This window comes from Lithobates pipiens, unplaced genomic scaffold (genome assembly GCF_037356315.1).
Source record: "Lithobates pipiens isolate NorthernLeopardFrog02 unplaced genomic scaffold, aLitPip1_a1.2 Scaffold_19, whole genome shotgun sequence".
Taxonomy (NCBI): domain Eukaryota; kingdom Metazoa; phylum Chordata; class Amphibia; order Anura; family Ranidae; genus Lithobates; species Lithobates pipiens.
The window spans coordinates 353,494,740-353,509,713 of NW_027507764.1; the positions used below are offsets into that span (position 1 = coordinate 353,494,740).

Genomic DNA, 14,974 nt, shown 5'->3' on the forward strand with positions numbered 1-14,974 from the left:
ACAAAACCGTAAAGTTAAAGTAAATAGCATGTCATGCTTCAAAATTGCACACACTCGTGGAATGACGCCAAACTTCAGTACTTAAAAATCCTCACAGGCAATGCTTTAAAATTTACTGGTTACATGTTTTGAGTTTCAGTGGATGTCTATGGCTAGAATTATTGCTCTCACTCTAACATTCGCGGCAACACCTCACATGTGTGGTTTCAACACCGGTTTCATATGTGGGTGGGTCTTACGCATGAGTTTGCTTCTGCGTGCGAGCACACGGGGACAGGGGCACTTTAAAAAAAAATATATATATTGTTAATTTTACTTTAAAAATTTAAATTTGACACTTTAAAAAAAAAAAATGGGATCACTTTTATTCCTATTACAAAGAATGTAAACATCCCTTGTAATAGGAATATGGCATGATCGGATCTCTTTACAGTGAGATATGGGGTCAATAAGACCCTACATCTCACCTCTAGGCTGGGAAGGCTAAAATGAAAAAAAAGCAAAAACAATCACGGGCTTCCCAGCCAAGGCGGGCTGTTTTTTTTAATGCATGACATCACGCCTGGCCTCCGACGATCATAGAGACTCCGACCATCTGGCCCCCCAGAAATCTCTATGGTGGACATCCGGGGGCTGGCAGATCCGTTCTCCGACTCACCAATCTCAGCGGTGAGTCGGTAGAAGCACCGGAGGGCGGCGGAAAGGGGGGGGGACATCCCCTCTCGCTTCCCGTAAGAATGATCAATCAGCTGACACGCTGCTATGATCATTCTTATGGTGTAGGGAATTGCTGGCTAAAAATGGCAATATCTGAATGATGCCTGCAGGCATCATTCAGATATACCCCCACAAACCCAGGACATCCATGGACGCCCTACGGTCGGCAAGTGGTTAAATAACAAACATGTCATACTTACCTCCTCTGTGCAGTTGGTGGCCCTGATCCTCCTTTTTTGGGGTCTCTCAGCGCCACTCATGGCTCCTCCTCTTCTCGAGTGCCCCGTCAGAGAAGTGCTCTACTTTGGGACACCCGTGCGGGCACGCTCCCATGTCCTGCTGCTGCGTCTGTTGACACAGACAGCAGGACTGTCAGAGGCCCCGGCGTCCATGTCATTGGTTTTGATTGACAGCAGCGGCAGCCAATGACTGCGCTGCTATCAATCTATTCAATCAGGACACGAGACACCAGCTAGAGCTGGTGTGCTCGTCCCTGGCCGAGAATGACCGGGTTCAGGTAAGTAAAACAGGGGATCTGGGGGGCTGCTGCATGACAGAAGGTTTTTCACCTTAATGAATTAGATGTATTAAGGTGAAAAAACAGGAGGGTTTACGACCCCTTTAAGTGGTTAGAGTTTAAATTTGTATGCAATCAGACAGGTTAAAAAGGGAGGAGCTGGCAGTGTGTGTAAAACCCTCTGACATACTGTACATCGGTGTCAGTAAAAGGGTTAGAGTGTATCTAAACCCAAAAAGGAAATTTTTAGGTAATATAATGGAGCTTGTCAGTCCTCAGATGTGGTGGCTGTATTAGTTTTATTTCTCAGGCTTTTTTTACTTTATTTTTACCTCTTATCCGCATGCTATGCTCTGATCAGCAGAGGATCATCGGATCCCCTGCTGATTTAACTGGAGTCCACGTCGTATAAAAAGGGGCCTAACAGACCAGTGTAAATAGGAAAAATCATTGTTGGGCTGTACATACCTTACACTGTGCATAGCAGTTACTGAATTGAAAATAAATGGGTTTTATCTAGAGTTTCTACGTTCTGTTTGTAATTAAACTAAATTGAAATCTACTTACCCCTAGGCCCAAACAAATAGTCGACAAATTCATTTACTTCTTGGTCTAGCCTCTGTATGTGTTCCTGGGGGGGAAAAAAAATTCCATTTAAATATACAAACAGAAGGCACAGATGATGATTTAGATAGAAGATATTGGTGGGGATATGTTGTAACGTTAATAAATTATATAAATAAGAAAATAAATGATTGGGGTAAAACATTCACATCTGTATTTATTAATGACACTCCCATTTGTGGAATATCTTCTCTAAAATAATGTAACCATATAATATGAGGTCAAACCTTAGGAGTTGCAATTTCTATGCAATCAGGCAGGCCCTTGCACTACATGGTTTTGGTAAATCTGAAGACAAAAATCAGCAGAAAATCTGATAGTATATACAGCTGAATTCCAGACAGATATAAATGACACAAGTCCATGCAGCTTCATATCCATTAATACCTCATTAAATATATATTTTTTAAATTTCAAGAAGTGTAAATACCTGCATTTGATTGGTGTCAGTCTTTTAACGTCCCTGTACAACTGAGCTCACAATGGGGTATGGGGAAGCAGTACAAGGAGCCAATCAGCAGCGTGGCAGTGCAATGAGCATGCTGATAGGGGAGAAAGCAGAGTGACAAAGAGATGAACTCGTCAGTCTGCTGCTTTTCCTTTCACTGCCCTATCATAGGACGGGAGAAAGACAAGTGGAACTATAAGCGTTCGTGAACCGCAGCAGAGAAAAATCAGGTCTGCTGCACTGACAGACAGAGCTGAGCTGTGTGAATCTCAATCTGGATGGACAGAACTACAAACTCCTCGGCAGATAAAACTATTTACTAATGTGTATTTCAGCTCTTTTTTTTTTTTATATGGTTGCTGGGAATGAATCTTTAAAATAAATGGTGACAAAACAATTAGAACGTTGTGCGCTGTTTTCTTTAATGTTCCCATTTCTATCATTGTAACATAAGCAGTATCCAAAAAGATGCAGGTACCCTATTATAGGGACTTCCATCTGTTCTGTAACAATTCAGGAAGGTTTATTGATTTGTTTATATTGGTGCCCTATCTGGCAATGTGCCATTTTTTATCCACATGGTCTGCTCGTACTATGGTAAAACTGATGCAATGGGGACCCTCAAATTTGTTTCTAGGAGACAAACTTTTTAAACAGTTGTTACTGTTGATATGTTTTTAGCTGGTGGTGAATTTCAAAGACTCTGACACTCATGACTCTCTTTAGAATCAACAATCTATTGAAAGGGTGGTTAGGAACATCTGAGCCAGTGGTGTACTTAAGAGATGTGTTGGGGGTGCAGTTAACACCAGATGTGGACTCTCTGGGCGGGCAGTTCGCACCAGATGTGGACTCTCTGGGCGGGCAGTTCGCACCAGATGTGGACTCTCTGGGCGGGCAGTTCGCACCAGATGTGGACTCTCTGGGCGGGCAGTTCGCACCAGATGTGGACTGTCTGGGCGGGCAGTTTGCACCAGATGTGGACTCTCTAGGGGGGCAGTTCGCACCAGATGTGGACTCTCTAGGGGGGCAGTTCGCACCAGATGTGTACTCTCTAGGGGGGCAGTTCGCACCAGATCTGGACTCTCTAGGGGGGCAGTTCGCACCAGATGTGGACTCTCTAGGGGGGCAGTTCGCACCAGATGTGAACTCTCTGGGGGTGCTGCAGCCACCTGACATTTTTTTATGTTGCACTGCATTGCACCACAGCGCTGTGAAATACAAAAGAAGAAAATGTTTGGAGTGCACACCTGCTGCTTCAGTAATGCCGCATAAACACGACCGGACTTTCCGGCAGACTAGGACCGACGGTCTTCCCGACGGACTTTCGGCGGAGTTCCGAGGGACTTTCCAAACGAATGGACTTGGCCACACATGAATGGACTAAGTTCGTTTGAAAGTCTGTTCATTTGGAACGTGATGACGTAAGATGGGACTAAAAAAGGAAGTTCAATAGCCAGTAGCCAATAGCTTCCCTTGAGTCGTATTTGGTCCGTCGGACCAGCATACAGACAAAGGGTTTTCCCGATAGGAATTGAGTCCGTCGGACATATTTGAAACATGTTCTATTTCTAGGTCCGTCTGATTTTTTTGAAAAACGATCGGATTAGCCCCCACACGATCGGATTGTCCATTGGACCTAGTCGGTCGTGTGTACGCGGCATTACAGTGGTGGGAGCCCAGAGTGTGAGGAAATCTCCGTCTCATGATTCACTCATTACTTTCCATCCCTACTCCGGGATTCCCCTCACTCTGAATACCCACTGTATATGATCATGGGTTGGGGTAGAGTGGCTCAGAGAATTCTGTACTGAAGAGGGGGGTAGAGTTTTCTGTAATGTGGGGTCTATACTGAAGGAGATATGGGTGTCTGTACTGAGGAGTCTGTGCCTGGGTGGGATGTCACTTGCCTGACGAAGGGGCCCTGCGTGACTCCGAAACGTTGTCTTTGTATGTACCATGTGACCACAAAATAAAGCTTTGGACCCATTTGAGGAAATCCTTGGTGTACTGGTGACATTTCCTCGCATTGAGTGTCTATGGTTCCCAGACTGTGGTCACTGCAGCACCTATCAATACTGAAGAGCCATCTTCAGCAAAGTGTGCGTTGGGAATAGTGGGACGGGGGGGGGGGGGTCTGTACTGGAGAAGGGGGCGGCAGTTTCTGTACTGCGGGATCTACACGAAAGGGGGGAATCTTTACTGAGGGGTCTCTAACTGGGGAAGGGGGGGGGGATTGGGGAAAGAGGCAGGATTTTCTGTATACAGAAGGGGGTGTCTGTACTGAGGGGGTAGGCTGAGAGGAGGAATTCAGGGATGTTAGGGGAGATCTGTACTGGGGGGGGGGTGATTGATTTGTACTGTGAAGTGGGAGTAATTCTAGTTGTATTTAGGGTTGTCTGGGATTCACCCGCACAGTCCGGGTTTTAGATCCTGTGTCTGGGTTTCAGTCCACCTGAAATGCGGACACATCAGTGGCAGCCCTGCAGCACCAGTCCTCCTATCCCCCTCTCCCCTCTGATTGGCTTCCAGTGTTTTTAATTATATTGGTAGGGGGGTGCTTTAACTGGGGTATAGACTGACCTGGGGGGATTATACTGCAGGACAGATGGACCTGGGGAGGATGTACTGGGGGATAGATTGACTAAATTGACTAAAGAGGGATTATACTGGAAGACAGACTGACCTGGGGGGGATGTACTGGGGTAAAGACTGACCTGGGGGAGGGGGAACTGTACTGGGGGACAGACTGACCCTGTTTGATTTAACTATGTTTCTTAAACGTCTCCCATTAATGCAATTTGACCACACACTGTTTCTCACGGGATGCTAAATGGGCTGCAATACTACTCTTCTAGGGCAACCCAAAGGTGCTCCAGGTCTTTTACAATCCTATAGTGTTAAATGCAGAAAAAAATAAAAATGACTGCTAAAATTGTTAGGGTGTGGCTTGATGAATAGGTGGCAACCCTAAGTGTACTCCTAAAGTGGCCTGTGTGTTACGTACTCCTGACCCCTGCACTATAGACACTTAGGGGAATTTTTCAAATATGGAGCATCCAGAATCTGAAGCAGCTGCGCATATTAACCACTCAACTCATAGCTTTCATTTTCATTGTTAACTGAACAAGCTGAAGATTTAAGCTGATTGATTGTAATGCACAGCTGCCCCACATTCTGTCTGCTCCCGTTTTGATAAATTCCCCTCAATGTTTAACATTTCACTTCTGAATATCTCTTAAACTTGCACAGCCTAAAATCACCAGCGCATGCGCTCTAAAGGGACTGCTTACCCGCGTAGTCCCTTCCAAGCCCCCTTGCCACATTCCATGACTCCCACGCTCATGCATGGGAGAGACATAATTGTGGCACGGCCGGAGGAAACGAACCCGGAAGGAAGACCAGGTTTAGATGGAAGCACCTTCAGCGGTGACAGTGCACCACTGGGGGGCTTTGTTCTAAGGTTCCTACACTGAGACTTTTCTATCTGTTCCTATAGGCAAAAAAATATACAGCATTAACTGTGTAGTCAACACATTTCCCATTCTACCCTTATCATGCAGACTGCAGACTGCACATGTCTCACAGGCTATCATGTTGGGCTTGTTCACACCAGCAGTATTGGGTTGCATTTTTCTTAGTTGCCCAATGCAAGAAAAAGACCAAGAGCTTATTGTCCTTTGGCTTCAGTTCACATAACTGAGCTGCCTTGATGTGGACTAGAACAAAAAAATAGAACAGATAGCATTTATATCTGGTTCCGATGCACTGCAACGTGTAAAAAATGCTGCAGTGCAGGGTGGAAGCATGCAGTAGAAAAAATGGTGATACAAATGCTCTATAACTCATATAAGGCATTGCAGAGCAGCATAGAGCTTCTTGAGTTTAAAAACTGTATGCCAGTGTATGTGCATTATGTTCACATTAATGTGTGTGCTATGAAGTGAATGAGCCCTCGATATCTGACCTTAATGAGTATGCAAAGCCAACAAAAAGTCTTCCCTAGGGATGTGATCAGTTTTGCAACTGCATAATAAAGAGAGCCTTGTTATCTTATCCCCTTGCCACCCCCTGTAAACATGTGGGTCTTCTTCCCACATACATGTGTACATGTACATGTACTGATAGTGTACTCCCCAGCACAGAGACCGAGCTCTTACCAAGATTCCTGGGTCTCCTACAAACGATCGGGAACTGGGAGGCCTCTGATAGCCTCTGACCGGCTATCGCAGAAATCAGTCACTGTACAGCCTGTCCCCGTCTTTTATTTTATTTTTTTTCTCCTCTGAATGGGGAGAAAGACACATTGGGGGTTATTTACTGAAGGAAAAACCACTTTGCACTGCAAGTGCTCTTGGAAGTGCAGTCGCTGTAGATACGAGGGGGACATGCAAGGAAAAAAAAAAACAGCATTTTAGCTTGCACATGATTGGATGATAAAATCAGCAGAGCTTCCCCTCATTTCAGATCTACCCCTTAGATTTAGAGCGACTGCACTTCCAAGTGCACTTGAAGTGAAAAGTGGATTTGCCTTTTGTAAATAACCCCCATTATATCTTTTTCTCCATACCAGAGGAGAAAAAAACACAAACAAAAGTGTATAAGAAATCATAATTAGAAAATAAAGATAAAACAGCTAGATGTGGGTTTGCTCTATGTCAATGTTAAGTTATGGTTATTTAGGTAGGGTTTAAAGAAAAAAAAAAAAAGATTTTTAAAATTGGTATCAGTGTCAGTTAGTGTCAGTAAGGTTGATTTACTAAAACTGGAGAGTGCAAAATCTGATGCAGCTGTGCATGGTAGCCAATCACCTTCTAACTTTGGCCTGTTCAGTTAAGTTTTGACAACAAAACCTGGCAGCTGATTGGTTTCTGTGCAGAGCTGCACCTGATTTTGCACCCTCCAGTTTTGCTAAATCAACCCCTACTGTGTTTTAGGCAGGATTAGAAAAAAGAGAAAAAATACCAACTATTATTTCTGGGTCCTAATACAGGTACGGTATAAAGATATGTGGTATTGCTGCAATTGCCAGGAGCAGGAGAATTTATTTTGGGTTGTTCTTTGGTGGTTGATTATAGTAATAGCAAGAAATAAATACCGGTAGCTAAATTAATTTAGAGTCTGATTTTTTTTTTCTACTATTATTGGACCAGCTTTACTGTGATATTTAAAAATCAGGAGAAATCCATAAGCATTTACCACCAAAGGAAAGTCCAATTTGTCCTTCAAAAAAACAAGGTATAATCCACCTGGCTACACTAAGTAGTTGAGACTATATGTACGGGTTTACTAACACATGGCAACGTTTCAAAACTGTGTTCCTTAGGGCCGGTTCACACTGCGACGCGAGGCGAGGCGACACGGCTCGCCTCGCCTCGCTCCCGCAAGTCGCCCCCATTCAGTACTATGGAACCGTTCTGAGAGGAGTGACTCGAGTCGCTCCGACTCAGAAAAAAGGTTCCTGTACTACTTCGGGGCGACTTCGGGGGCGACTTGCATTGACTTCTATGCAGAAGTCCTCTGCAAGTCGCCGCTGAGCTCCCCGCAAGTCGCGGCGAGGTAAGTCGGAGACGCCTCGCCGCGGCTCGCTGTGTGAACCGGCCCTTAGGTTTTACCCTCGTCAGAAAGGCTTATTAGCATTTTTTTTGTTTTTGTTTTTGTTTTTTTTGACGGACACACACATAATGGCTCAGTGTGACCTTTGACATAAACAATAAAGACAAATCAAAATATGGAGATAAACCCAATTCCCATACCTCCCAACATTTTGAGATGAGAATGAGGGACACCTACCTTGTTTCCCCGAAAATAAGACCTAGCGTGATTGTCGGTGATGGCTGCAATATAAGCCCTACCCCTGCAAATAAGCCCTACCCTGAAAATAAGACCTACAAGGACTTTAACTAGCGCTTATTTGGGGGTAGGGCTTATGTTGCAGCCATCACTGACAATCACGCTAGGTCTTATTTTCGTGGAAACGGGGGTACTAGCAAACGTATGTAGGCATAGGACATACCCCCTACCACACCCTCTTAAAGGAGAATTAACCAAAAAAAAAAAGGTTAATTAAATCCACAAGGGACTTTTTTTTTTACCACTACTATTCCTTTATATTGGCGTTTACAATGTAAAAAATGCGGCAATTTAGAAATTAGCTGAAAGGTTTAGCACTGGGAAACAATTTTTGAAAGATAAAAAGTGCATTTTATAAACAACTCTATAGATCAGACCAAAATGAGGGACAAATGAGGGGGAAAGAGGGACAGGGGGTCATTGCTCCAAATTAGGGACAGTCCCTCCAAATCAGGGACAGTTGGGAGCTATGCAATTAACAAAGTACAGTTAACACATGGGAAAACCAAACAGCTGTATTCATTTAAAACAAATTAGTCTTTCTACACGGGCATAGAATCTCCTGAGCATCTGAAAAGAGAAATCTAATTAGCCGATTTTAGTCAGTGACTCAAACTATTTAGCTGAGAACACAACTTTTATACTTTTTTTTTTCTATCTATATAACATTAATGCAGATAATATATACATTGAAAGTCAGTGGGGCTCATTTACTGAAGAAAATGAGGCTGTTTATCTTAAAGTGGGTTTAAAGCATTAACCACTTCAGCCCCGGACCAATAAACAGCCTAAGGACCAGAGGTCTTTTTACAATTTCGCACTGCACTGCTTTAACTGGTAATTGCGCGGTCATGCAATGTTGTACCCAAACGAAATTTGCGTCCTTTTCTTCCCACAAATAGAGCTTTCTTTTGATGGTATTTGATTGCCTCTGCGATTTTTATTTTTTGCGATATAAATGGAAAAAGACCGAAATTTTTGAGAAAAAAATGATATTTTCTACTTTTTGTTATAAGAAAAATCGAATAAACTCAATTTTAGTCAAACATTTAGGGCAAAATTTATTCAGCCACATGTCTTTAGTAAAGAAAATGTCAATAAGCGTATATTTATTGGTTTGCGCAAAAGTTATAGCATCTACAAACTAGAGTACATTTTCTGGAATTTACACAGCTTTTAATTTACGACTGCCTATCTCATTTCTTGAGGTGCTAAAATGGCAGGGCAGTACAAACCCCCCCCCCCCCCCCCCGAAATGACCCCATTTTGGAAAGTAGACACCCCAAGGAAGTTGTGGAGAGGCATGTTGAGCCCATTACATTTTTTTTTTTGTCCCAAGTGATTGAATAATGACACACAAAAAAAAAAAAGTTTACAAAAAGTTGTCACTAAATGATATATTGCTCACACATGCCATAGATATATGTGGAATTGCACCCCAAAATATATTCTGCTGCTTCTCCTGAGTACGGGGATACCACATATGTGGGACTTTTTGGGAGTCTAGCTGCGTACGGCACCCCGAAAACCAATCACTGCCTTCAGGATTTCTAAGGGTGCAAATTTTTGATTTCACTCCTCACTACCTATCACAGTTTCGAAGGCCATAAAATGCCAAAATAACATAAAACCCCCCCAAATGACCCCATTTTGGAAAGTAGACACCCCAAGGAAGTTGTGGAGAGGCATGTTGAGCCCATTGAATATTTTTTTTTTGTCCCAAGTGATTGAATAATGACACAAAAAAAAAAAAAAAAAGTTTACAAAAAGTTGTGACTAAATGATATATTGCTCACACATGCCATAGTTATATGTGGAATTGCACCCCAAAATATATTCTGCTGCTTCTCCTGAGTACGGGGATACCACATATGTGGGACTTTTTGGGAGTCTAGCCGCGGACACCACCTCGAAAACCAATCACTGCCTTCAGGATTTCTAAGGGTGCAAATTTTTGATTTCACTCCTCACTACCTATCACAGTTTCGAAGGCCATAAAATGCCAAAATAACACAAAACCCCCCCCCAAATGACCCCCTTTTTTAAAGTAGACACCCCAAGCTATTTACTGAGAGGCATGTTGAGTCCATGAAATATTTTATATTTTGCCACAAGTTGCAGGAATTTTACAATTTTTTTTTTTTTTTTTTGCACAAAGTTGTCACTAAATGATATATTGCTCACACATGCTATAGGTAGAAGTCAAATTACAACCCAAAATTAATTCTGCTGCTTCTTCCAAGTACGGGGATACCACATGTGGGGGACTTTTTGGGAGCCTAGCCACGTACGGGACCCCGAAAACCAAGCACTGCCTTCCGGGTTTAAATATAAAATGCTACCAAAAACTGTTAACGATCGCAGGGATCAGGCCTGACACTGCGATCGCTGCAGTTATGTGTTTAGTGTTTTGTAAGTGACAGTGATCGATCGATACTGCACTTGGGTGGGCTGGGCAGAGGGGCAAAACGCAGATGCTAGCAGGTATCTGGGCTGATCCCGCTAACAATGCGTTTTTTTGGAACCCTAAACTGCTGGGGATGCTAGTATAGATCTGATCAGATCAGATATTGATCTGTTCAGATTCTATACCACTACGGGAGGTTTATGCTTTGCGTGTGGGTGTTAGCGGTACTGGCACTAACCTAGCGCTGCCTGGGGCGACGCAGACCCTGACCCTAAAACCTAATTGATATCACCCGCCGGGTGATCAGGGGGTTAAACCTTTATTGGGTAATAAATGGTGGGTGCCCTGATGCTATAAAAAGCAAAATACCAGAGTCACCCGTAACACTTATACGGTGATCAGTGGTGAAATGGTTAACTAGGGGCAATCAGGGGGTTCAAATTTTTATTAGGTAGTATATGGGGGTCCCTGGCGCTATATAAAAACCTGACGGGGAACCTAAATAACTAACTGGCTAACCAGCGTCACCAGTGACACTTATACTGTGATCGCTGGTGAAAGGGTTAACTAGGGGCAATCAGGGGGTTAAAACCATTATTGGGTAGTATATGGGGGTACCTAACGCTATAAAAACCTGGCGGTGAACCTAAAAAAATAACTAGCTACCTAACGACACTAGTGACACTAATGCAGCGATCAGAAAAACGATCGCTTAGTGACACTGTCAAAAGGGGGTGAAAGGGTTAACTAGGGGCAATCAGGGGGTTAAAACCATTATTGGGTAGTATATTGGGGTACCTAGCGCTATAAAAACCTGGCGGTGAACCTAAAAAAATAACTAGCTACCTAGCGGCACTAGTGACACTAATGCAGCGATCAGAAAAATGATTTCTTAGTGACACTGGCAAAAGGGGGTGAAAGGGTTAACTCTAGGGGCAATCAGGGGGTTAAACCTTTATTGGGGGGGGGGGGTAGGGGGCTACCCTGGACCTTTATTGGGGGGGGTGTACCTATGTGTACCTATGTGTTAGAGTAGTGTTTTGGTGCACTTACTTTTAGTCTTCTCCTCGTAGTCCGGTCAAAAAGACCGCCCCGAGGAGAATGACATCACTTCCTCCTTCCTGTGTATACAATACACAGTGGGAGGAAGCTTCTCATTGGCCAGGAGCGATCCAGAGGGGGTGGCCAGAAACCAACGGCCATCCCCTCATCTCGGATCGCTCCTGAAGCGAACCGGACCGCCGTATCCAGCGGGAGGGGGTCCGATCGGACCCCCCACCGCTGGAAGGCAGGCACGTACATGTACGTGCTTGTGCCTGCCTGTGCCATTGCGATGACGTACAATGGCAATACGGCGGTCCTTAAGTGGTTAAGGTTTGCATTCTCTGTGTTCAAATAGAAAAACCTTGTGTGTCCAGGATCCCCCCCCCCCCTTATATTTAACCTGAATCTGATCACGAACCAGTGCTGTGCTCGAGAGCAGCAGCTCTCTCTGCTCTCTCCCTCCTCACAAAGCAGAGTGATAGCAGCGGGAGTCATTGGCTCCTGTTGCTGTCAATCAATTTCTATAACGAGAAAGCCATGCTGTCTGTTTTAATGCAGGGCTTGGGATCAAGCCTGTAAGTATGCCCCCAGAGAAGCGGCTTCCCATGATAGCCACTTACCAAAGAGGAGGAGGCCGGAGCACCGGCGGGAGACCCCAGAAGAGGAGGATCCGGGCTGCTCTGTGCAAAACCATTACACAAAACAGGTAAGTATAACTTGTTTATTGTTTTAAAAAAAATGTTAAGGTTTAAAATTACTTTAAATATTTATTGCAGGTATTTATATAGAGCCAACAATTCATGGAGTGCTGTACATATTGTATATTCCCATCAATCCCTGCCCTCACTGAGCTTACAAGCTACAGTCCCTATCTCACATGAATACATACAAAATACTAGAGCCAGTTTGGAGAGGAGCCAATTATCCTACCAGCATATCGGAGTGTGGAAGGAAATCAGAGAAAATCCGATGGAAACCCATGCAAGCACAGGGAGAACATGCAGAAAGTGTTCTGACTGGGATTTGGACCAAGAACCCCAGTGCTGCAAGACAGAAATGCTCACTGTCCAAACCGAATGTTCGTAAATACGGTAAAGCTGTGTTCACTTTGAATATCCAATCGTGTGCAGGAAAATAAAAAAAACAGGATTGCTTATAGCACATAATTGGGTATTTTAACGCCATTGCAGTTTCATCTTATGTACTAACATGAACATCCACTTTCTAAGGTGACCATTTACTTTGCAAGGTAAACAGCCTCTATTTCTTTACTAAATAAACCTATTAAGCTATTTATTAATAAAGCTGTGATTCTACCCAGCAATCTAGAAAATATGGCTTGTTGGTCAGGACCAGGGGTTGGAGATTAGAAGCCTTGGAATTTGTTTAAAGCTTTTGTTTGTAGCCCTAATATCAACTGCCAAGGTTCAGCAGCTGGAAGATTTCTAGAAATAGGCAATAGGATCTCTGATGCCGCGTACACACGACCGCACTTTCTGGCAGACTAGGTCCGACGGAATCAGTCCGTCGGACAATCCGATCGTGTGTGGGCTCGTTTTTCATAATAAAATAATGCATAGTAGCCCATTATGCTTTACCTTTGCAAGGAGACAAAGAAGAAGTAAACCCTAATGGGTTTACTTCCTCTTTAATTGGTCATGCAATGGCCATCAAAATCTAACATTTATACTAGCAAGTATTTTCACTTGATTTGCACATTATATCCAGGATAAAGTATAAATGGATATCGTTTTTAGAACGATGTGAAGCAAACTACACACAAATCTTTTAGCTTTGCATAATTTATTGGCTTTCAGTAGTTTCTATACCCACAGAAGAGTTATGCTTATGAAGCAGATCAATGCAATCCTTTTATAAGTAATCCTGCTCAACCCTTTCCTGCTTTATCCTTGTGTAGAGCAGCAGTCCATCCAAGATTAGGGAGGTTTAAGCCAGTACAGAATATAGATCCATCACTGCTACTACAACAGTATTCTATAGAATTAACTTGTAGATTTGTAGACATGAAATGACATCTGTTTCTCTTATAGGTTGAGTCTGGCCTGTGTGGGAATGGCTGAATTTAAACCGGAAACCCCAGGAAAACTGATAAATACAGTACATAGTTGAAATATATACTGTATATAGGAACTATTTTACTTATACATAATAATTCTGCCCAGCCAGTCTTGTGATCCAGCCACTGCTCTTAGTAAAGTTAGGTTCTTGTTCTGCACTATAGCAGCACAAAGCGTTGCTAAGAACACATTCGCAGTCTGGACAGTGAAGGAGCAGCAGCACTCTGCTTTGATAAGGTTACCCTTCTGCTCTCTCCTACTACCAATGTGATCATTGTCAACATATATACAAGCAGCAAAACCTAACTACCGTAATAGAGTCCTACTGTACAGGGGATTGCAGGAGGCAAATTTTAGGATAACTTCAGGTGTTTATTGTTGCCGAGTGTAAAATCACATTTAAAATGGTTCTAAAGGTTTTAATAAAAAAACAAAACAAAACAAGCATGTTATACAATGGTTTTGCACAGATCACCCCTGATCCTCTTTTTTTTGGGTTCCCCACCGGCGGTCCTGGCTCCTCCTCCCTGTCAAGTGCCCCCAACAGTAAGTCTCTTGCTATGGGGGGACTCAAGCAGACTCACTCCCGAGCCCCACCCCCTGCCCTCTCCTCTTTGGCTCACTGGAGTGTTAACCAATAAGTGTATGAGGCAAGAGAGACCCAGGAGAGATGCTGCTCTCATGGACATCGCTGGTTCGAGATGGGGCTCAGAAAGTATAAAAAGGGGTTCTGGGGGGGGGGCGCCGCACCCAGGATGTTTTTTTACCTTAATGCATAGAGTGAAAAATAGGGTGAAAAATCTTCTGCCTTTAGCTCTCCTCTCTACTATCCATTGGATACCCCCTTCACCCGAAGGGACTCAATCCAGTCCTGTCACATACCCTGGTGGTCTGGGACTTGGTTAAATATTTGGCGGGCGGATTTCTGGGGATCTTCAGGGCTGCTTTAATGGCATCATGGGCCCCTGGGCAAAGTAATGCTCTGGGGCCCCATACAATGAAGACAGCGCAGGTAAACGAACATCAAGTAGGTAGGAGGCAGACAAGCAGAGCTTGCCCTTTTGGGTGGAGCTCTGCATTAACTACATGAACAATCATTCTGTACAGCAAAGAAACAGTGGGACAATACTACATATATAAAGTAACAAAGCTGTCCTGTGCATATAATAAATCTGCTAGATTGATGCCTCCCCAGTGCTATGGCCCCTCTACACCCCAGATATCCTCCCAGCATTGTGGCCCCTCTACACCCCAGATATCCTCCCAGCATTCTGACCCTTCTACAC

The 14,974-nt window shown here is 43.7% G+C and overlaps 1 protein-coding gene across 1 annotated transcript in view; it reads right to left on the reverse strand.

Annotated features, from left to right (window-relative positions):
* ELOVL2 (ELOVL fatty acid elongase 2) overlaps positions 1–14,974 on the reverse strand; it is a 157,113-nt gene that overhangs the window by 50,910 nt on the left and 91,229 nt on the right. Inside the window, exon 2 of the mRNA XM_077492190.1 lies at positions 1,802–1,865. Coding sequence (XP_077348316.1) covers positions 1,802–1,865 — 64 coding nt within the window. The remainder of the gene's footprint in view (positions 1–1,801; positions 1,866–14,974) is intronic.